Source organism: Phyllobates terribilis, unplaced genomic scaffold (assembly GCF_046119375.1).
Source record: "Phyllobates terribilis strain yellow unplaced genomic scaffold, ASM4611937v1 Scaffold_1__5_contigs__length_1240528914, whole genome shotgun sequence".
Classification (NCBI taxonomy): Eukaryota; Metazoa; Chordata; class Amphibia; order Anura; family Dendrobatidae; genus Phyllobates; species Phyllobates terribilis.
In genome coordinates, this window is record NW_027362761.1 from 1,035,621,714 (window position 1) to 1,035,644,502 (window position 22,789).

At 39.8% G+C, this 22,789-nt stretch overlaps 1 protein-coding gene across 1 annotated transcript in view; it reads right to left on the reverse strand.

The window, feature by feature from the left end:
- The window catches only part of GUCY1B1 (guanylate cyclase 1 soluble subunit beta 1), a 113,466-nt gene that overhangs the window by 69,967 nt on the left and 20,710 nt on the right, over positions 1-22,789 (reverse strand). The window contains exons 3-4 of the mRNA XM_073644957.1: positions 8,145-8,245; positions 4,907-5,025 (exon numbers count right to left, since the gene is read on the reverse strand). Of these exons, the coding sequence (XP_073501058.1) occupies positions 4,907-5,025; positions 8,145-8,245 (220 nt within the window). The remainder of the gene's footprint in view (positions 1-4,906; positions 5,026-8,144; positions 8,246-22,789) is intronic.

The window sequence follows — 22,789 nt, forward strand, 5'->3', positions numbered from 1 at the left end:
CCTTTTGTCACCTACATTTGGGTAAGCATAAATCTAGGGAATCAACTATATTTAATTTAATATTGAATGAAAATCCACCCATATTACAATCATCCGAAATGGTCCTAAGTTTGAGTGGATGACCGCTGCGATTTTCATTCCTAAAATAATTTTAAATGTTTAAAAAAAATCTAAATTAATACCAAAGATCGCAGCTTTCTTCATTGCAACATTGATGATTCTTACATTTTAATGTTTTTCTTTATAATATTTTTTTTTTAAATCCGCTTTCTCTCATGAAATGTAATTTCAGTCAAGAATAATACAACTTTACATTATTTTTCCTTTAAAATTTTCACACATGATATCTTAACATGCAAAAGGCAAGGTTATAATGACCACCATCTGTAGAAAAATAAATTCTTATTAGTATACAACATGATAAATAATTCTGTCATAAATGAAGGCAAAATAATCTGTTTGCCTATGGTCTGATAAGCCATTTTTTGTGTTTTTTTTAGATCACATTTTACCCAAAACATTGGAAAACTTTTTTTCATTTACAAAAAAACATATGTACGTTAGTCATAATATTAATATGAAAAAATAGCAATATTTACAATGAAATGTAAAATAAAATTACAATAACCTGCACCAGCAACACTTACATTGAAAAAAATTAGGACACGTCATTTATTTATTATATACATTAACAATAATTCCCAAATGTTCACGCATTGCCTGTGAAGTCCTGATCATCTGGATACCTGGCTAGGTTTCAATCAATCTATTTTTGAAAACTTTCTTTAAAGGGAATCTGTCAGCTGGTTTTTCTTACCTCATCTGAGAGTAGCCTGATGTGGGCAGAGAGAATCTGAATCCGACGATGTATCACATAGTTTACTGGGTGCAGCAGTTCTGACACAATCAGAGCTTTTAGATTTAGAATGAAGCAGAGCTGAGAAAGCTAGCCCCGCCATAGACAGTCCATAGACAGAAAGCTGCTTATCACAGAAGGGGGTGTTGCCAGAGGCAATGTTAATCTCTTGGTGATAAATCCTTCACAGTTGGTAATCAACTGCACACAGTTTGACAAGTGACACATCCCTGAATTCTGTATTTCAGCCTCTATTTCCTGCTGTCTTCAGAGTACATAGCAAAAACCTGCTGACATATTCCCTTTAACCCCTTTACGACCAAGGGCGTATTAGTACGTATCTGTGCCCTGGGCCTTATGGACCTGATACGTATTAGTACGCCCTGGCGATTTCGCCCGCACACAGGCTGTGAGGGCGCGATCGCCGACGGGTGTCAGCTGATAGCCCTGGGTGTCATCTGTGACAATGTGCAGGGAGCGGTCTCGCACCGCTCCCAGCACATTAAGCCCCGCAATGCTGCGTTCGAAGTCGATCGCAGTCGATCGCAGCATTGCGGAGGCAAGGGGAGGTGATCACCGATACTCACCTCCTCTTCCAGCCTCCAGCGATGTCTGCCGCGGCTTCCAGGATGTTGCCATGACGACCCGATGTCGTCATGACAACATCCGGGTCACCAGACAGCAGGAAGATTATTTGGACATGCGCAGTGCATCTCCAAACAATCTTCTCCCTGTCCAGCGCTGACAGCCTGCATGGCACAGGGATGGTGCTGCGTTCCTGTGCCATGCAGGCGATCAGAGAAAAAAAAGTGAAAGTCCCATAGTGGGACAAAGTAATAAAGTATAAAAACTATCAGAAAGTGAAAAAAAAAAAAAATTGCAAAAATATAAAAAATATATATATATATATAATCCACCAAAAATAAAAATATAATGTACCCATCAAAAAATATTATTATAAAAAAAAACAAAAAAAAACAATAAAAGTACACATATTTGGTATCGCCGCTTCCGGAACAACCTGACCTATAAAACTGTGCCACTAGTTAACCCCTTCAGTGAACACGGTAAAAAATAAAAATAAAAAACGAAGCAAAAAACAATGCTTTATCACCATACCGCCAAGCAAAAAATGGAATAACACGCAATCAAAAAGACAAATATAAATAAACATGGTACCGCTGAAAACGTCATCTCGTCCCGCAAAAAACAAGCCACCAGACAGCTCCATCAGCCGAAAAATAAAAAAGTTATAGCTCTCAGAATAAAGCTATGCTAAAAAATAATTTTTTCTATAAAATTGCTTTTATTATGTAAAAGTGCAAAACATAGAAAAACTATATAAATGTGGTACCGCTGTAAACGTACTGACCCGAAGAATAAAGCTGCCTTATCAATTTTACCACACGAGGAACAGAATATAAAAAAAAAACAAAAAAAAACAATTCCTGAATTGTTGGTTTTTGTTTATTCTGCCTCCCAAAAATCGGAATAGAAAGCGATCAAAAAATGTCACGTGCCTGAAAATGGCACCAATAACAATGTCAACTCATCCCGCAAAAAACGAGCCGTCACATGACTGTCTGCCAAGATCTGGAAAAATGATAGCTCTCAAAATATGGCGATGCAGAAACTAGATTTTACAAAAAATGCGTCTTTTAGTGTGTGACAGCTGTCAGTCATAAAAACCCCATATGATTCTGGTATTGCTGTAATCACACCGACCCGAAGAATAAAGTCGTCTAATCACTTATACCGCATGAGGAACGGCGTAAAAAATAAACTCTCAGGTTAGGGTTGGGCTAAGGTTAGGGTTGGGCTAGGGTTAGGGTTGGGCTAGGGTTAGGGCTGGGGTTAGGGTTAGGGTTGTGATGGGGTTGGGATTTTTTTCAAAAGTAAGAAAAAAGATAACGATATGGCGACTAGTGTTGAGCAAGTGCTCGCTACTTGAGTTTGCATCGGGTGCTCTGGTATGCATTGAGTATCGTGGGTATTTGAGTGACATGCTCGAGTCTCCGCCCCATATGCTTCGCGGCCAAAAAAACTTTGCGGGGATTGCCTGCCATGCACGAGCGATCCCCGCATGTTTTTTTTTGGGTGTCTAATAACCGTGAAACATGCGGAGCAGGGACTCGAGCATGTCACTCGAGCACACGCTGTACATGGTGCATACCTGAGTACCCGATGCAAACTCAAGTAGCGAGCACTTGCACTCAAGACTAATGACAACTTATTCAATATGATGACCTAATGTTATCAAATTCTGTGTCATACCTCTGGGTTCAAAATGTTCACTATAAACCTTAATAAAATTCTTGAGGGGTATAGTTTCCAAAATGGGGTCACTTTGTGGTCACTTGTGGGGGAGCTCCACTGTTTAGGCACATCAGGGGCTCTCCAAACGCGACATAGTGTCCGCTAACAAATTGAATGGAAAATCGTCTCAAATTGTTAGCGGATGTCATGTTGCGTTTGGAGAGCTCCTGCGTGCCTAAACATTGGAGCTCCCCCACAAGTGACCCCATTTTGGAAACTAGACCCCCCAAGGCACCTATCTAGATGCATAGTGAGCACTTGGAACCCCCAGGTGCTTCACAAATTGATTCGGAAAAATGAAAAAGTGAAAAAAAAAACACTTTTTCATTTTTAGGAATCAATTTGTGAAGCACCTGGGAGTTTCAAGTGCTCACTATGCATCTAGATAGGTGCCTTGGGGGGGTCTAGTTTCCAAAATGGGGTCACTTGTGGGGGAGCTCCAATGTTTGGGCACGCAGGAGCTCTCCAAACGCAACATGGTGTCCGCTAACAATTTGAGCCGACAATTTGTTAGCGGATACCATGTTGCATTTGAGAGCTCTCCAAACGCAACATGGCGTCCGCTAATTATTCAAGCAAATTTTACATTCAAAAAGTCAAATGGCGCTCCTTCCCTTCCGAGCCCTGCCGTGCGCCCAAACAGTGTTTTTTCCCCACATATGGGGTATCTGCGTGCCCAGGGGAAATTGCACAACAAATTTTGGGGTCCATTTTTTCTTGTTACCCCTGTGAAAGTAAAAAAAATTGAGTCTAAAGTAACATTTTTGTGAAAAAAGTTAAATGTTCATTTTTTTCTTCCACATTCATAAATTCCTGTGAAGCACCTGAAGGGTTAATAAAGTTCTTGAATGTGGTTTTGAGCACCTTGAGGGGTGCAGTTTTTAGAATGGTGTCACTTTTGGGTATTTTCTGTCATAAAGACCTCTCAAAGTGACTTCAAATGTGATGTGGTCCCTAAAAAAATGGTTTTGTAAATTTTGTTGGAAAAATGAGAAATCGCTGGTCAACTTTTAACCCTTATAGCTCCCTAACAAAAAAAAATGTTGGTTCCAAAATTGTGCTGATGTAAAGTAGACATGTGGAAAATGTTATTTATTAACTCTTTTGTGTGACATATCTCTCTGATTTAAGGGCATAAAAATTCAAATTTTGAAAATTGCAAAATTTTCAAAATTTTCGCCAAATTTCCGTTTTTTTCACAAATAAGCACAAGTGATATCGAAGAGATTTTTCCACAATCATGAAGTACAATATGTCACGAAAAAACAAACTCAGGGGGATCCGTTGAAGCGTTCCAGAGTAATTACCTCATAAAGTGACTGGTCAGAATTGTAAAAATTGGCCTGGTCATTAATGTGCAAACCACCCTCGGGGGTTAAGGGGTTAAAGAGAAAGAAAATCTATAAAGTATAAACTTACCACAACATTTAATTTACTAGAAGATACAACTATCCATCCGTCTCACATTTCAGCATAATTGATTTCCTCTTAATTTTGCAATGCAAACCTTAAAAGCTCACAGGGGACTTTTTCTCTGCTCCACGATTCACTGACTGTCATCTTGGATTTCATTACCATTATTGATTTTTTTAACGTCTGGAAATAACACTGCTTATATATGTGCCAATGTTAAGTATTTGTGGTTGCTATGCAGCCAGTGTCAAAAATTATTATCTGCTGTAATTTATAATTTTTCCGTTAAACTTGTTCGTGTGCAACAAAACCGGAACTGACCTGCAAGAACTCTCTGACATTGGATCCAAGTACCCGAAGAATTGTGTCATATCCAGACTCTTGGCAGAAAACAAAAAACATATTTCCAAACATTTGGAGAATATCTCCGGCATTGAGATCTGCAGAACAACAAAAAAATAAATAAATAAAGCTGGATTTAAATTTCATACAGGTCACTTTACGATTACTAGAAAACTACACTATCTAACAGCTATTCTATTTTTTGCTATTTCCTGTGTGATGACGGTAAGTTTGAGTATCCCAGTGTATCAAATGAAGCGTCATCAGAGCAGGGGGCAAAGGCTGCAGTCACTGCCGCAGCCACTTACCCCTCCATAAAACGAAGCTTCTTCAGTGACGTTCGTTTCAGGAACTGTGCTCATCCCTGCTGTGTCCCTCCCTGCGACCTGTGCGATCTGCACAGTGACAGTGCGATCTGCACAGTGATAGTGCCCGCTCTGTTGTCGGCTTAGTTCAATAATAATTAGCCGGCAACAGAGCAGAGTTAGAGTACCCGGCATGCAGATGAGAGCAACATATATCTCTAGTTATACCTGAAGCTGACAGTATATGCCGGAGAATGTTGTTTTTCATGCAGAGGCTGATTAATTGTTTCACCAATGGCTATATCTTATACAATACCCTGTGACTAATATATAGTTGCCAGTCCAGGGCTATAATATATGGAATAACAGCTCCATGGAAACAAAGCTCTGCAGGCCCATGAAATATTTTCCATTCTTGCTGGGAGTAGGAAATGTTTGTACTGGGTTTATTTTATTGAATAAAGTCTTGCGGTTTGCATGGTTCACCCAGTAAATCAGTGACTCCAGGAGTCAGAAGGCACATTACATTTTCTAAAATCAAATTATAAAAGAGCTTGGCTGAAAGATAAAAACACCAGCAGCAGCTAATGGTAAAGTCACGACACTGCGGGCAGGAGACCGCCAGAGTATCAGCGTTGGAGGGGAGCAGGATTTAACGGGTAAGGATTGTGTTGTTTTTTTTTACTAAATGCCATTTGCTGCTGCTATAAAGAAATGCAAGAGCGCTATATCTTATCCAGGTTAAAAGTTTGATGAATAAAGGTAAAACAGCTCACCTTGTAAGGTTGTGTGAGACACAACACTTCAGGAGCCTAAAGACCAGATTCAGCAGCTTCCATACAATATCAATAAAGGTAACTGGATTGGAAGTGTTTCTGCGCTCTCTGGTTTTACAACATGAGTAGTAGTAGATAAAATTGTAAGTTTATTGTCGGCGCGTTTCAGAGTCCATCGACTCCTTCCTCAAGACAACCATGCAAAAATAGCCTAAAAATAATCCAAAAATTGGCTATTTTCGTATGGTTGTCCTGAGGAAGGAGTCGATGGACTCTGAAATTCATCGACAATAAACCTACAATTTTATCTACTACTACTCATGTTGTAACTCCAGAGAGCGCAGAAACACTTCCTATCCGGTTACTTTTATTTGCTGCTGCTAGTTGTATTGTTTGTTACTCTTGGACAATCACTTTAAAGGCAATTTGCAGGTTTTTGCCAGCCCATCTGAGAGTAGCATGATGTAGGGGCAGAAACACTGAATGAGCGATGTATTATCTACTTTGCTGGTTGCTGCAAGTTTGATTAAAATCTGTTTTCTCTGCTGCAGATCTACCAGTTTCCTGAATGATGAGCTCTGTACAACCCCACCAACACCACTGATTGGCATCTTTCTATGTGCACTGTGTATAGGCAGAAATCTGCAAATCAGTGGTGGGGTGGCGTTATACAGCACTCATGAATATGGAGGACTACATTGCAACAGATTTACTAGTCCTCTAGAGATAATCGCCTGCTGATAAAACAGTGATAGATCAAAACTGCAGCAAGCAGCCCAGTAAGTGACACATCCCTGGAATCAGGGAATCATTATGCTGCTCACAGATTTGGTAGCAAAAACCTGATGACCAAATCCCTTCAAGGAGAACTATCCTGAAAATACTATGCAACCTGTTGGCAGCATTTATAGAGCAAGATGTAGAGCAGGAGGGGCCAAACTAATTAATATATAGAAAAAAGATTCACCAGAACTCATATATTATTTTATCTTCGATTGAGGTCTATTTTCATTCTTGGTTTAGGATTCAGTGGGTGGTCCTAATCCGTGATTTCCAGTCTGTCCTACATATATACAGATAGTATTCAATCACTAATTAGGACCGCCCATTGAACTACTAAGAATATAAGGAGCAAGGATATCAACGAATACACTACAATTTATACAGAATCTTCTCCCTCAAAAGTTTATAACAACCTGCTCAGTTCTCACTGCTCTATAGCCAGCTTACCAATGTGACAGGGTACACTAAGTGGTCACTTAATCCTTGAAATAGTTACAAACATTACATCTATTCTATTTTTCTGATTACAGCACCATTACATCACTACAAGGATAAGTTAATCACGTTATCATTAGTGATGAGCGAGTATGTTCTGTTAACCCTTTCGGCGAGCATGCTCGGGTGTTCGCCGAGTATCTTCAGCGTGCTCGGGTGTTATGTTTGAGTCACTCCGTGCTCATGATTTGCGACTGTTTGACAGCTTTAACACATGTGAGGAATGCCTAAGAAACAGGCATTCCTCACATGTATTAAAGCTGTCAAACAGTCGCAAATCATGCACACGGGAATGACTCAAACATAACACCCAAGCACGCTTAAGATACTAGGAAAACACGAGCATGCTCGCCCATCACTAGTTATCATGTTAGGGCATTACTTGAGTTATAGCAAGTTTTCAAATTCCAAATAATTCTTTAAAGTATTTGGGGTAACATTTATGGTAAGTCATGTAACACACACAAAACAAACATTTGTTATTCACAATTCATTCTTAAAACTACCCCTATAACCAAAACACAATTCCTTGGATAGACCAGGATGGATTCAATTCTATGCCACTATATGGAAAGGTAAAATATAGGCAGCGGATTTGCGAAATTATGTCTTAAAATGTCCAGCAGCTTAGGCTGTGGATAATATTTAAAAGCCTGCCATAAAAGAATGCAACCTTCTTAGTGTAAGGGGCTCAGTAATAACACTGCATGTGAAATATATTCGCTACATAAACTTCAGCTTCATTTAAGAAACACAGAAGAGTAAAAATAGATTAGAAAGTCAAGAACGTGAGTCGCCTTCCTCACAAGCTTCCTGCAGCAGTTATCACAGCTTTACAGGAGTCCACGATCTACTTACTGAGCACTTTGCACGCTGCTGATACAAGGTCATAGGTTTTGGAGTCTTCATAAATTATTCTCACCAAGAACTGTCCCTCTTCATCCAGCTGAGCTTCTCTCCTAGAGATTCAATGGAAAACATAGAGATTGGACATGTAGCATGGTCTAACAATAAATTCATAATATTAGAGTCTTGTCTAAGATGACAATAATTCCCAAAATTGACATGAACCTGTAAAAAGATAGGTGAATTAAAAATGATCTTACCACACCTTCTCCTGCCGTGTCCCACTGACCGTGTATATACACAAGACACTGGTGGCATTGTGTCTCATCCGTCGTATAGTTTGTTATTAAAGGGTTTTTTTTAGATTACAATACATTTTATTTATTTATTTTACTCACTTATATAGCGCCATTAATTCCTCAATGCTTTACAGATATTATCACTGTCCCCATTGGGGCTCACAATCTAGATTCCCTATCAGTATGTCTTTGGAGTGTGAGAGGAAACCGGAGAACCTGGAGGAAACCCACAAAAACAGGGGGAGAACATGCAAACTCCTTGCAGATGTTATCCTTCGTGGGATTTGAACCCAGGACCCCAGCACTGCAAGGCAGCAGTGCCAACCACTGAGCCACCATGCTGCCCTATGGATGCTTTCTTTTAGAAACAACTCCACTCTTGTTCATGGAGAGTGTAAGATACTATAAGTTAGCCATGTTTTTCTAAGCTTATAAAACAAAATTCAATGGGATATCCCACAAACAACATTTGTTAGCGGTTCACAGAGCAGGCGCTAAATGTATGATCAATTGGGTCTGATCTCAAGAACAGGGGTCCCAAAGCCCTGCTCCATTCACTGCTGTGGGTCTGTGGAAGCAGTAGAGCACAACTGTGACCAGAGCTTCCATTTACAGTGCATGGATTGGTGGTCACCCTTCCGCATCACAGCTCCGTTCACATGGATGACACAGGACCCAGTTCTTAAGATGTATGGGAGTCACAGAGGTCATGCCACAAATAATTCATGATATATTTTCTTTACAGCTCGTTACCTAGGAGACCGACCACCGCTGCTGTTTAGTTTATAAGCACTACTCTGAAGCTGGACGGGAATGAGAGGTATGAGCATGCCCCAGAAATTCTGTCCAACTTTAGTGCAGTGCTTATAAGATCAATATAAAATAGCATGTAAGCACTGTGAATGTTTTGCTGTCTAGCAGTGGTGGTCGGCCCCCAAGGCAACAAATTGTAAACAAAAATAAATGGTTAATATTTCAAGAATGGCTGAAAAATGGAATAAGCAGTAAATTGGTTGTGTTTACAAGCACTGTTCAATAATACATTTCTGAAGATCCTAATCTGTAAAAGTTACCATGCTGACCACGTGATGGAGTATGGGAGCTTACTGTATCCTGTAATGCTGGCTTTCAGTCAAGCCCTGAGCTCCCTCTGGTGGTGACTATTTCTTTCATACATGTTATTTTTTATATCTACGTGTGCAGAGGAGTCAAAGCTCCAAAGATATTATACACATATAGGGCTCTACTTGAGGTTCATCTTTACGTTTCCACCAGCTATACTTATGTCATCGGTGCTTTTGATCAGTCTGTAACTATATTTGAGCCTTGCTCTTGTATAGTCCAGGTTTTAGGACTATATATGGCTAGACATCAAGCACATTTTTCTGGCATGGTGCAACTTCTATAAATTAAAACAGACTATTAAGTTAATTATTTTTAGAATTTAGTCACTGTCTCATAAATGTGTTCTTTTATCATCATAATAGGCCTGAGCTTATAATATCAATGTGCTCTTCTGCTTTAAATGGCATTTTAGACAAGCTGACATGTAAATTTGACAGCCGTTTGCCGGCCGCTGCGGTGATGTACAGTATGTGTCATCACACTGTAAACAAGATGTGATAGGGGACCACGCTGTGAAGATTCCTCGGAAAGAATATTACAGTTTCTTATTTTTTTATCACCTTGAATCATGTACTTGTTCTATCCGTTTTTTTTCACAGATGGAATTTTACCCATTATAGTCTTTGTGGCTGTTCACACGTCTATGTTCTTTTGCAGATCGAGCGGTTAGCCAAAAAATGTCAGAGAAAACGGAGAAATATCAGGAAGCACACATTGTCATACATGTGCAATCCATGTGCTGTCTTTAAGGCATTAAAATCAATAGGAGGGGGATGTGCAGTACCCATCCACGGCCACTATCAGAAGATGGAGCAGCTCTGCAATCGAGCAGTTCCGGCTGGCCACTGCCGCCGACACCAAGGACAACTAATCGGTGGAGGAGCTGGGTGTCGGACCCCGACCGATCAGACATTGCAGATCTATTATAAGGATAGGTCATCAATGAAAAAGTAGTGGACAACCTCTTTAATAGTGTTTTATGAAGGTGTTCGGCCACAGTAGTGAAGGTGTGGCACCTGGGAGAAAATAACGTTTAGTTCTCCTGGGAACCGCCACCTTTCAGTCATACAAGTGTGACCGGAGCAATAACAGTCACGGCTCACATCATTGAGAGCGGAGGCTATAATTACGGCCCCGCACTGATTGATAGCCGGCTCTACAGCATCAGTAAAATTAAAAGCAAAACCACAGAAAGAGGAATTAAAATTCCCCCAGAAATACAAGAATTAACACTAACACAGCAGAAAAGTGCAGCAGTATTTACCTGCCCAGGTCACGGAAACTAATGAACTACCTTAATGCAGCAAACACACTTAATAAAGATGGCGGCAACACTGGTGCAAAATTCTGATGAGACAACCACTCACAACCTACCAATTCATGGAGGGGTGATTGCCTAGTGTTAAAATTGGACACAAAAAGGCTTGTATAGGGCGCTGGTCATAAATAGGTAGTGCACAGTGTCGGGCTTATAGCCTATTAGTGACGGCCATACTATTCGATTAAGCAGGTAGCCCAGCGCTATATAAGTGTACCCCACCTGGACAGATAGCCTAGTTTTCAAGTTTTGTACTTGAAGCAAATATTAATAAAGGATATTAATAATTACTAACCACAAGCACCTTAGAACTCGACAAAAAAACACTAAGCATACAGTATATCCTACACATGATCAGCATCAGTATCTTTGGCATTCTGTATTTTAAGGACATATATATGAATGCCAGATAATTACAAACAAAATCGAGGGACAAAGGTTACATCTCTAACATATACGGCAGTATACACTTAGGCTGGGGCTGCACAGCGACTTTGGCTGCGACACCTGTCACAAGGTCAAAGTTTGCTTGGTGTCGCTGTTGCATGGCAGCACAATACAAGTGAATATGATCAAGTTGTGACCACAAGGGTGCTGCGACATGTAAGTGGAAAAAATCCAACATGGTTGGACTTCTTGTGACTTGCTTTTCGCAGCTGCAGAACCCTGGGGGTCACAATGCGACCCCATTCACTTGTACTGTGACGTACTAGCGACACCCAGTAAACTTTGGTCACCGCTAAGGTCTCCATATTGCCCCAGCCTAAGGGTTTTCTAATAGTAATACACACTGTCTAAAAAAAGGTGATTCATTGTGTTTACCAAGGATCCACAGCCCAGACACAATGTCATTCAGACTCAGGAAACATTTTCATTTTTTGATTTTCCTAAGCAAATTAAGTACGCGGTCATTGAAATAGTTTCTATTATTCTTTGTATTTCTCGGCCTACTTATTAAAAACAATAATAACCTCACATAAAATGAGGGATTACAGCAAGGTATTGTCAACATACAGTGTGCAGAGAAAGAGGAACTTAGTCCGAACAAACCGAGGAAAGATACACATCAGTATCATCTCTACTGCTTGAGGATACTTCACATCCAAAGGTCTCTTTATATGGGCAGTGAGTCGGCTCAACAAGGGATTAACTTGTTGAGGCAGGGTTACACAGCCAGATTTCGAACCATTATGTGAGCCAATCAACAATGTAATTAGTCAATCTACACTCGATTAAGGCATACATGGACTGATGCAGCTGTAAGGGGGGAGACCGGGGTGTAAGTACTTTCAAAACAAGGGATCCGGAACTGCCGGGGCCGTGCCTCTTGTTGCAGGGGGAAGACAGACTGCGAGACAAGAGTCAGGTGACCGGGAAGCTGGGGGTGTGTCCAGAAAGAGAGCTGAGGAGTCAGGTGACCGGGGAGCTGAGCTTGTGTCTAGGAAGAGGGTGCAAAAGGAGTTTTTGCGCGGGAAAGCAGCAGTGGACAGTGGGAGTCAAGCCCGACTAGAGGGAGAAGAGACGCAGGATCCCTGGAGCCAAGGAAGTGAAGTGCACTGTTATGGACTAGGGGCTCAGCGGATCAAACCGGAGACCGACCGCTGTCGCCGGAAGATGGAGCATTGTTTAGGCGGGGAAGCCAGAAGAAAGCAACACCGGCACCAGCCGGCAACTGCCTTGTGAGGAGCAAGAGTCAGCTAAGTGAAAAAACTGCCGATTACAACTGTGTCGACTCCCTTCCTTGTTGTCCCCATATTTCCCTGTTACTCCCTGCGTGGAGATTGACCCTGCTACAGTAAATCCCCCTTGTTTATTAACCCTGTACTTGTTGCTCTGTGTTTCTGTGTCACTGCAAAGTACCTGTGTTACACAGCCACTGATGCTTCAGTCACCACTTAGTGCATGGGGAACGGAGGCTGTAACTACCCCCTGGCACTGATTGACAGCGGGCTCAATGGGGCTTCTTTAGATTTTGAATTCCTGTTCTTTTAGGAATAGTTTACAAGAATTTCCTTATTATCACAGGCAGGATTACAATGACAGGTAACACAGGAATCACATTAGGCAATGTCTCAAAACATAAATTTTAAACATCAGGTCGGTCTGCATTCTACTTTGCAGTGACGTACTAAAACGTCACTACAAAGTACAGCAGCTGCACGTGGTCGTGCAGTTGTGGGAGTGGGCAGCCAGCGGTCAAACACAGTCGATCTCCCCTTAGAGAAGGCAGAGACTGTTTATTACCATCTCAGTCTTCTTGAGTGCTGTATACACGGTGCTGAACAAGTGCTGTGTGCACAGAAAAAGGAAGTGGTAATGCCACGCTTTCCTCCTGACTCAGCAATTATTGATGGGTCTAGGAAGGGAGCAGGAGATGCTGGATCCTAGGAAACCCAGTCAGCACAACTATGCAGCCTCTGGCTGCATTTTCACTGTAACCGGGTCTAATATACTAACCCCAGTTACAGGAAAAGTCAGTTAAAAAAAAAAAGTATTTAAATGTTGAAATGCCTCCCATAGGTCTTTTATGACTTTTTTGGGGGGTATAATATGTGAAAGAAATGAAAAATAAGTAAATAAAAGTAAAGTAGCTAAATAAAAAGTAAGTGGCTAAAATGAAGTAGCTAAAACTAAATAAAGAAAGCTGCTAACAATCCAAATCGCTGTTACTAGCGCTGCCCCTGTAAAAAAAAAATATCTGATACACAGTATATAAACAATTGTTACAGAAACGGGATCACCTTTTAAAATATATTTTGGTGGTCCTCTATGGCCATAAAAATTAAAAATGTTAAAAACAGAAGCAAATTTCCTTTATTTTCCCACTGATATTGCCTTATATCGGCACCAAAATATTTAAAAATGAGAACATGAAAAAATTAAGCCCCGTCATGAAAAAAAAGACACAACAATTATTTTAACTCTTTATTTGATATAAATTGTTAATAAATATATAAGATTGATAAATAATAAATTATTTGAAATCTCTAAACCGCATGTACGAAAAACAAAACAAAATGTTACTGATTAGGAACAGGTGAAAATGGCCATTGCCAAGAATAAAAATGATAATTTAAGCTTATCTTGAACACTGTTGAAAACAAGATGAAATAAGTTCCACGATTCGTTTTTACAAGATATAATATGGTAGGAGAATAATTCTGAATATTTTATAATTTTTCTTACTCTGCATTAACTTGAAGGTATTTCTAATGGGATATTATTTGAAGCTGATTTTATTTAGAAGAAAATTTAGATTCTAACTCAAATTGTACAGAAATCAATCACCTTACTACTAAAACACTAGTGGCTTTAAAACACACTTTAAAAATCAACGCGGCACTCACCAGATATTCACAATAGCAAATTATCAATGGCACACACTATATCGAGAGCAGCTGTGCCAAAAATGATCAGTCTTTATCAAAATTCTCAATTTTGAGGTAAAATCTGTATTCAGTGAAGATTTTCCTATGACTGAGATAGGGGATGGCAGCTGCTACAGATAAGATTCTATGAAGATGGGAGGAGCTAGAGGCAGAGCCCCTCCCCCTCCTGTCTAGATAGGGTGCTTTCACACTGTGTTCAGACCCCCATTCAGCGACTCCGTCGGGGCTTACATCAGAACCCCCCACAAAACAGAATTTGGGTGTATGCGCCAATGGGCCCACAGACTACAATGGTGCCGAAAGAGCAAACGGATGCTCTGTTGTGCATCATTTTTGGGCGTGTGCGCCTACTGAAGGCGTACACTCAGATGTAGTAGATTGGGTCTGGGTGTCTGTCTCTAGTAGTCTCTAGTAGGCGTACATGCCCAAAAATGATGCACGTCAGAGCGCACATTCGCTCTGTCGGCATCATTGTAGTCTATGATGGTGCATGCCCGTTGGTGCATACGCCAAAATTCTGCTTTGTGGGGGGTTCTGAAGTAAGGCCCGACGGGACCACTGAATGGGGGCCTGAACGCGGTGTGAAAGCACCCTTAAACAAAAGCATACAGCAAGGTTTGATTATGTCACCATTGATTTAAAAGGGATTTTTCTAAAGGGATTTGTAAACAGCGAATAAAACAAAACCCTGAAAGACGCTTACTGAAGGCAATTGTTAATTTTTGTTAGGCTATAATATGCCTTATTATTTCAATCCATTAAAAATGTATATATATAAAAAGAAATTGTCTCACTACTGTGAGCCTAACAATTAACTCGGCACATAAATAACAACACAATACAGGCATTAAAAGCACTTACACTGATTACATTATCAGCAGGCCGTAGGTTTAATTGTTCTAAACTAAATTGGCCGATAAGCAAGAATGAACCTTAGGAAAGATCATTTCTTGACTAACGGACTGTCTAAACAGGCTTCCAATCATCCGACAGTTAAGTAAAGCCCTGGTTCATTGGGGAAATGATTTTTAAGTTTGCTTAAAAGTCATCACTCTCAGCAGGAAATCATCCTGCGTAAACAGAACATGTGCTGCCGAGAACTATGACATTCTGTGTTCACAGAACAATTGTATGAATGATCATTCTGTGGGTATGGCAGTGACGTCGATCTGTCTAAATAGGCTATTAAACAATTGCTAATCAACTGACATGCTTCAGATCGGCAGATGTTTAATGGCTGTGGTCAACCAGTGAAGATGCAACCTTAAACTGGCTATTCACATTAGATAGCTATTGGACGAACAATGTAACAGCCATCTCAGCCGGCTCTCCCATATACAGGAGCATTCATTTTGGCTGAGTGGTCCTGTGATCTTAATGAGAAAGCCACCGACTGACATAGCGGTGGGTGGCTTATTTCCATGAGAACAATTCGATAAAAGTACAAAATTGGACACCCGCGATCGACAATACAAAATCGGACATGCTTGATCGACATTTCCCGACCATCAGTCGTCCGATGCCCCAAAACACCATAGACTCAACCCAACAATACTGGAGGGCTTGGTAGACATTTTAATGTGTATGGAGGCCTTTAAGTCTTTTTTGCCTTGCCTTGAGCTACTTAGTATTTATAGTGTATAATGAATCTAATAAATCATTTACTCAAGTCCTTCACCCAGAAAGCACCACATACACATTCATTGATTGCTAAGTACAACTCCATACTCTTCATAGTGGTTGTGTCTGGTATTACAACCCAGCTCTTTTCAATTGAATGAAGTTGAGCTGTAGTAAGCTGTAATACAAGGCACAGCCACTACTGGTTTCGTAAAGCACTTTGCCCCTTTACCCAACAGATTAATGGGGTCCTGAGAGTCAGACAGGTTAGTCTGATACTAATGGGTTATCTTGAAGACGACAGTAATTGCTACTACTGTAATCGGTGGCCGACTTAATTTTCTGTGTCCAGAACACACAATTTTGAATGATAGAAAAATGCAAATGTCAAGCTGGAAAGATTAGTTGGAAGTCATGCAATGCGACTTCCATGTTAGAAAGAAAGGGAGAGAAAGCTTTCCTTTTAAGGAAACAGCATGGGACGTGTATATTACATATCAGCGTACAGGATAACTTTTCCACTTTAGAAGAGGGAGAAAGAACTTTTACACTTACATTGAATGTCATATGAGGTTTAAATTAAATGCTTTGCCCTAGGTGAGAACTTCAAGTGGTGTGCATTAACATTCTTTACGTGGACGAGTCTGTATTACACACAGAGTTATCTCATAAACCATGGTGTAATAAACCAGACCACCTAAATTGAAACCAAGCAACCATTGAAGGTGATGTCATCAGGAAGCACTGAATATATCAATAATTGGAATCTTGAAAAGGGTTGGGTTTATTCTTCTCCCCTCCTTGGACAAAAACAGGGTTGCCAACTGCCCAAAAATTCCAGGACAGTCCGTAAAATAGGGCACTTTTTTGCCCTGTCCGTAACAAAAAATTAAGACGTCCATGATTTTTTTGAGGCTGAAGAAAGTTATACATATTATGTTAACTACTATTATCATCAGTTTACAGTGAGAGCAGAAAAAGTCTTCATATCAGAATTCAGGGTTGTAGACATGTATCACTTATAATCATCATGATTCATTATGGTTTTCCAATGGGTCCATAAAAATATTGTCTGTCCGTGATTTTTTTTGTAAAAATAAAAACTCAAGTTGGCAACTTTGGATAACAATACAGCCTTATTCCCACACAACCTAAAGCTACAGTAGATGCATAGATTTATCCAGCATTTGATTTGATGTGAATCGATTCATCAGACCTGTCCATTGGCCATGTCGATAATCTATGGTTGCTGGATGGGAATCTTGAGAACTGCCTCTTACCAAACGGCATTCATGGCTTATTTTGATTAGCCGGCCTTATACAACAGAATCATTGTAGAGTGATGAACATCTGATGTCATAAAATCCTTGAATCATAGAATGTTAGAGTTGGAGGGGACATCCAGGGTCATCTGGTCCAACCTCCTGCTCAATGCAGAATTCACTAAATCATTTCAGACAGACGTCTGTCCAGCCTCTGTTTGAAGACTTCCATTGAAGGAGAACTCACCACCTCTTGTGGCAGCCTGTTCCACTCGTTAATCACCCTCATGTCGTGCCAGGCGAGCTAATCAATAGAAGAACCACAGATGGCGTAAAGTAGGAGGCGGTTATCAAGGCTCATATCCAATGGCCACAGATGGACCAAGTCCTGTAAATTGATTCGCACCAACTCTTCCTGCATTCCAGCTAGCACTCCAGTATACATCTAAACACTGTTTGGCAACTTTGAAACATTTTTTTCTTTAAGCAATTACATTTAATGGTACATTTCTGATTTAACTCTGCAGCATTGGAGGATCACTATTGCCCTGAAGTTGGCCAGAAGTTGTTGTGCTCACAGTGCACTCCGGTGATTCCGGTGTCCAAAGACATGTTGAAAGGGAATGGAGATTGTGAGCCCCAATGGGGACAGTGATGCTGATGTCTATCGAGCGCTGTGGAATTAATGGTGCCATATAAATGAATAAAATAAATAACTGAAAATAAATAAATAGCTTTTCAGCACTGTGTAAGTTTGGCCACTGCTGCTAGACTGCAGTGGTGGCCGGTAACTAGGCCATGAGCTATAAACAATAAAATAAACAATTCATCCATTTTTGAAAACAAAGTGAATTTTTAATAACAATTAAGTTGCATTATTGCTTGATTTTATAAGCACTTTGCAATTTTAATTATTAATGAGCATTCGAGTGAACCCTTTATTTCCAGGCATCAACTAAAATACCTAAAAGTTATCATCCAGTTATAACATTACTTTTCTGCAAGTCCATCTGCAATTGGTTACAATTGTGTAGTGTTTGTTTTTCTATGGATCAATTAGGTCTGACAAAGTCTGATCATATATCATTTAAAAAGACAAAGCACTGCAATATCTAGATTTTCTCTACATAGTAATATCTCAGAATTTACCATTATGTGCTATTAGTAAAAGCATAAAAAACAAAAATGTGCTGTACCTAAGAGCCGCTATATTGCTCATTCTGTAACTCATCCTTGGCTTTTACAATTTGAAATTAAAAGTGAAGTTTTAACAAGATATATACAACCCTGGTCCTGCTGGAGACATCTTTGCTTGCTTTCTCATTACTTGAACCTTGGTAGCCCATGACCTGGGCGTCTCCGCTGCAAGACTTCGTTGGGACTGGATGAGTCTGGCTATTACATGGTGAGCTGACATACGTTTTCCCTTTCCCTTTCCCCTTGTTTTTTCATAGGAACAAAAAGTGATATAGTAACATTCATCCATGCAAAGGATATTAATATGAACCTGGATTATTGCTAGTCGTGGCCAAATTATCTATATGTCTGTGCTTAGCTTGTTTGCCATGGCTCCAATTAAACTTTTATCAAGTATGTTCCCCTTTATAGTTTATAATTCTAAAACTTTTACAATATAATATAATCAAAATTTAAAAGGTTTATTCCCAAAATGATAAATTAGCCTTGGGATAGGGTATAATTTATTGATCGCTGAGGTCCGAGCACTGGAACCCTCGCAATCCCAAGAACGAGGCTCTGGAACCCAGAAGCAGAGCCCCATCTTGAATGGAATGGAGCTGCACTTGCTCGACCTCTGCTCCATTCATTGTCTATAGGACTGCTGGAGAAAGAAGAACACAGCACTCAGCTACTTCTGGCCGTTCCATAAACAATGAATGCAATGGAAGTTGAGCATGCGTACGTCCGCACCATTCAAGACAGCGCTCTGCAGAGCCCGGATTCAATTTCCAAAGCGCTGTGTAAAGGTTTGCGGTGGTTTCAGTGGTTGAACTCCCAGCATTGTGTTATTTCTTATCCTATGAATGGGGATATTTATTAATTTAAAACGGCAATCGTTAAGGGGTCTTATTCCTGATAGCCGATTTAAAACGGCAACCAGGAATAAGTGAATAGTGCCCTCTTGTGAGCGAAAATCCTCAAGGTGACAGCAGTATATGATAGCTGACAACCTGCGGCATTGACCCTGGAAGCTTTGGATTCGATAGAGGCTGATTAACCCCTTAAATACCGCTGTCAATCACGACAGCAGCAACTAAGTGCTTAAAAGGTGGCTAAAAGACCCCCATTTGACACCATCACCTTCGCGATTGTAATCTTGGGTTCCATTTGTTACCATGGTACCCCAAGGTCATCTGATGAACCCAGGGTATGCAGAATCTAACTGGCTGTGTCAGCGCAGTACTGACAGGTCTCAGGCACTACAGTATACCACAAGTACTGCAATGTATGAGACCAATGACCAAAGTAAAATATATTCATGTCCCACAGTGGCACAGCACGAAAAAGTAAAAAGAAAGTGAAATAAAATATGTAACAAAGTAAAAAAAACACAAAAAAGTGCTCAAAAATTGTGAAAACTCGTTTTGCCACTAAAGTGCAGCGTATATGTTAAAACAGAAATAAACAAAAAAAAGTACACATAATTGGTATCGCCACATCCAGAATGATCCAAACTATAAAACCATTATATTATTTATTTAGTATGGCGAACACAATAAAAAAATAAAATAAAATAAAATACATACCAAAAATGTAGCTTTTTTTATCATACTAGAAAATAAAGTGATGAACAAGTCAAATGTGCAAGAAAAAAGGTTTAAATGAAAATGCCAAACTGTCCCACAAACAATGAGCCCTAATTTGGCTTGTTTGGCTTATTCAGTAAAATAATAGACAAGTTACAAATCTCAGAATATGGCGATGCATAAACAAATTCATTTTTTGGAAAATATTGGTTTTAGTGTGTAAAAGTAGCAAAGAATAAAATAACTAAATCAATCTGGTATTGCTGTAATTGTACTGACCTGAAGAATAAATCAGTCTTATAAATTTTACTGCATGGTGAACAGTTAAAAAATAAAAAATAAAAACAATAAATGAATTGCTGGTTTCTGTTCATTTTGCATGTAAAAATCTGAATAAAAAGCGATCAAAAAATGCTGTATACCTCAAAATGGTACAAAAAAAATTTGTCAACTCGTCGCACAACAAATAAGTCCTCATATAGCTGTTCGCCAAAAAATTAAAAAGTTACAGCTGGAAATGAATAAACTAGTTTTTATAAAAGAAAATCATTATTAGTATGTGACAGCAGCAAAACATAAAAAAACTCGACATAAATCTGGTATCATATTAAACGTACTGACCATAAGAATAAAGCACTTTTAACAATTTTTCCGCATGGTGAACCACACAAAAATAAAAATAAGAACTATTCTTGTACTGCTGTCTATTTGTTCATTCTACCTCCCAAAAATCTGAATAAGGCTCGGCCCACAGTTATCCTGTGCTCTCTGCTGAGCGCTTACATTGGGGTTTCTGTGTAAATCCCAAAAACCATTCAAACAAAACCCCCAACAGAACCACTCACTTACGTACATCGAGTCATTTTGAACTCCGTCTGGTCTCCGTTCCGGCAGTGTCCCATCATTTTAGGCATCTTTTTAGTGCACAAGTATGGAAGACCACAGATCTGTGGATGCCTTAAAAGATAGATACTACCGGAACAAACGCCAAACAGACTCCAAAGTGTCTCCACCTGCCTCATTATAGTGAGTGGTTCCAAAGGAGGTTTTGCCTAAATTGCATTTTTGTTGAATGTACACAGAAACCCCGACATAAACGTTCAGCGTAGAACACAAGAATGTGATCTAGCCTTATACTGGAAGCGATCGAAAAATATTATGTACCCCAAAATGTTAACAATAAAAACCCTAACTTATCCCACATGAAACCAGCCCCCACTCAGGTCCATCATCAGTCACTGGAAATATAGGGATTTCCTAGTTACTGGAAGAACAAAAGCTCTAGAAAAGCAATATAACTCCCACCCCCTCAAATCAAATCCAGTGAAATCAGCACTCCCAAATCCAAATATCCTCCTGCTTCTGAGTCCGACTGTGCCCACACTGTGGTAAGCAGCCACATGTTTGACATTATTGTAGTGGCGAGAGCGCACTTAATAATTTACAATTTACGGGGTGCATGTCGCCAGAAGCACAAGCTGTACAATGTATGGGGGCACAATATATGGGTACTAAACTGACATATTTGGAATTCTACAGATTAAAACATGCCGTGGATAGTACTAAATAGTCACTCAAGCCATAAATGAATTTATTGAGAGGTGTAATTTCAACAATAGGGTCACTTTTGGGGTCTTTCTGCTGCTCCTCAAATGTCGCCAAAAACTATTCTAGCAAAATCTGTTCTCCAAACGATAAATAGCGCTCCTTCCTTCTCAGCCCTGAAGTGTGACAAAACAGTAATTTCTGATGACATATGGGGCATCATCGCGTTCGGGAGAAATTGCACAATAAATTGTGGGGTCCAGTTTCACTTAGGCATAGATGCTCATGAGGAGAATATAATTTTACCTCTATACAAGTCATTAGTGCGACCACACTTAGAATACTGTGTACAGTTCTGGTCTCCGGTGTATAAGAAAGACATAGCTGAACTAGAGCGGGTGCAGAGAAGAGCAACCAAGGTTATTAGAGGACTGGGGGGGTCTGCAATATCAAGACAGGTTATTACACTTGGGGTTATTTACTGTGGAAAAAAGAAGGCTTAGGGGTGATCTTATTACTATGTACAAATATATGAGGGGACAGTACAAAGACCTTTCTACTGATCTTTTTACTCTGAGGCCTGAGACGGGGACAAGGGGGCATCTTCTACGTCTGGAGGAAAGAAGGTTTAATCATAATCACAGAGGCGGATTCTTTACTGTAAGAGCAGTGAGACTATGGAACTCTCTGCTGCATGATGTTGTAATGAGTGATTCACTACTAAAATTTAAGAAGGGCCTTTCTTGAAAAGTATAATATTACAGGTTATATATACTAGATTCCTTGATAGGGCGTTGATCCAGGGAACTAGTCTGATTGTCGTATGGAGTCGGGAAGGAATTTTTTCCCCAATGTGGAGCTTAGTGTTTGCCACATGGTTTTTTTTGCCTTCCTCTGGATCAACATGTTAGGCTATGGGTTGATCTAGATGAACTTAGTCTTCCTTCAACCTTAAAAACTATGTTACTATGTATTAACCATTGTATAACTGCCAATTTCGCAGCTAATAAAAAACTACATTTTTGCCACTAAAGTGTTATATTTTCACGTCCCAATGTTATAAAATTATGTGACTATACGTCACTCCGTCAGAGTAGCGATGCCCAAGTAGACATCCAATCCATAATTATATACAGATAAAAAACTCGGCACTCAGGGTTTGAACAGTAAAATTATGACAGTTTTATTTAATTCATCCAATTACAATATATATTTGAAATTTCAGTCCGAAATTCCGTACCTTCATCAGAATGCAACCGATTGCCGTGGCTTGTGAAAGTTCAGTATATGGAGCGCAGTCGCACGTGTTCCTTGTATAAATTCTAAATTTAGCA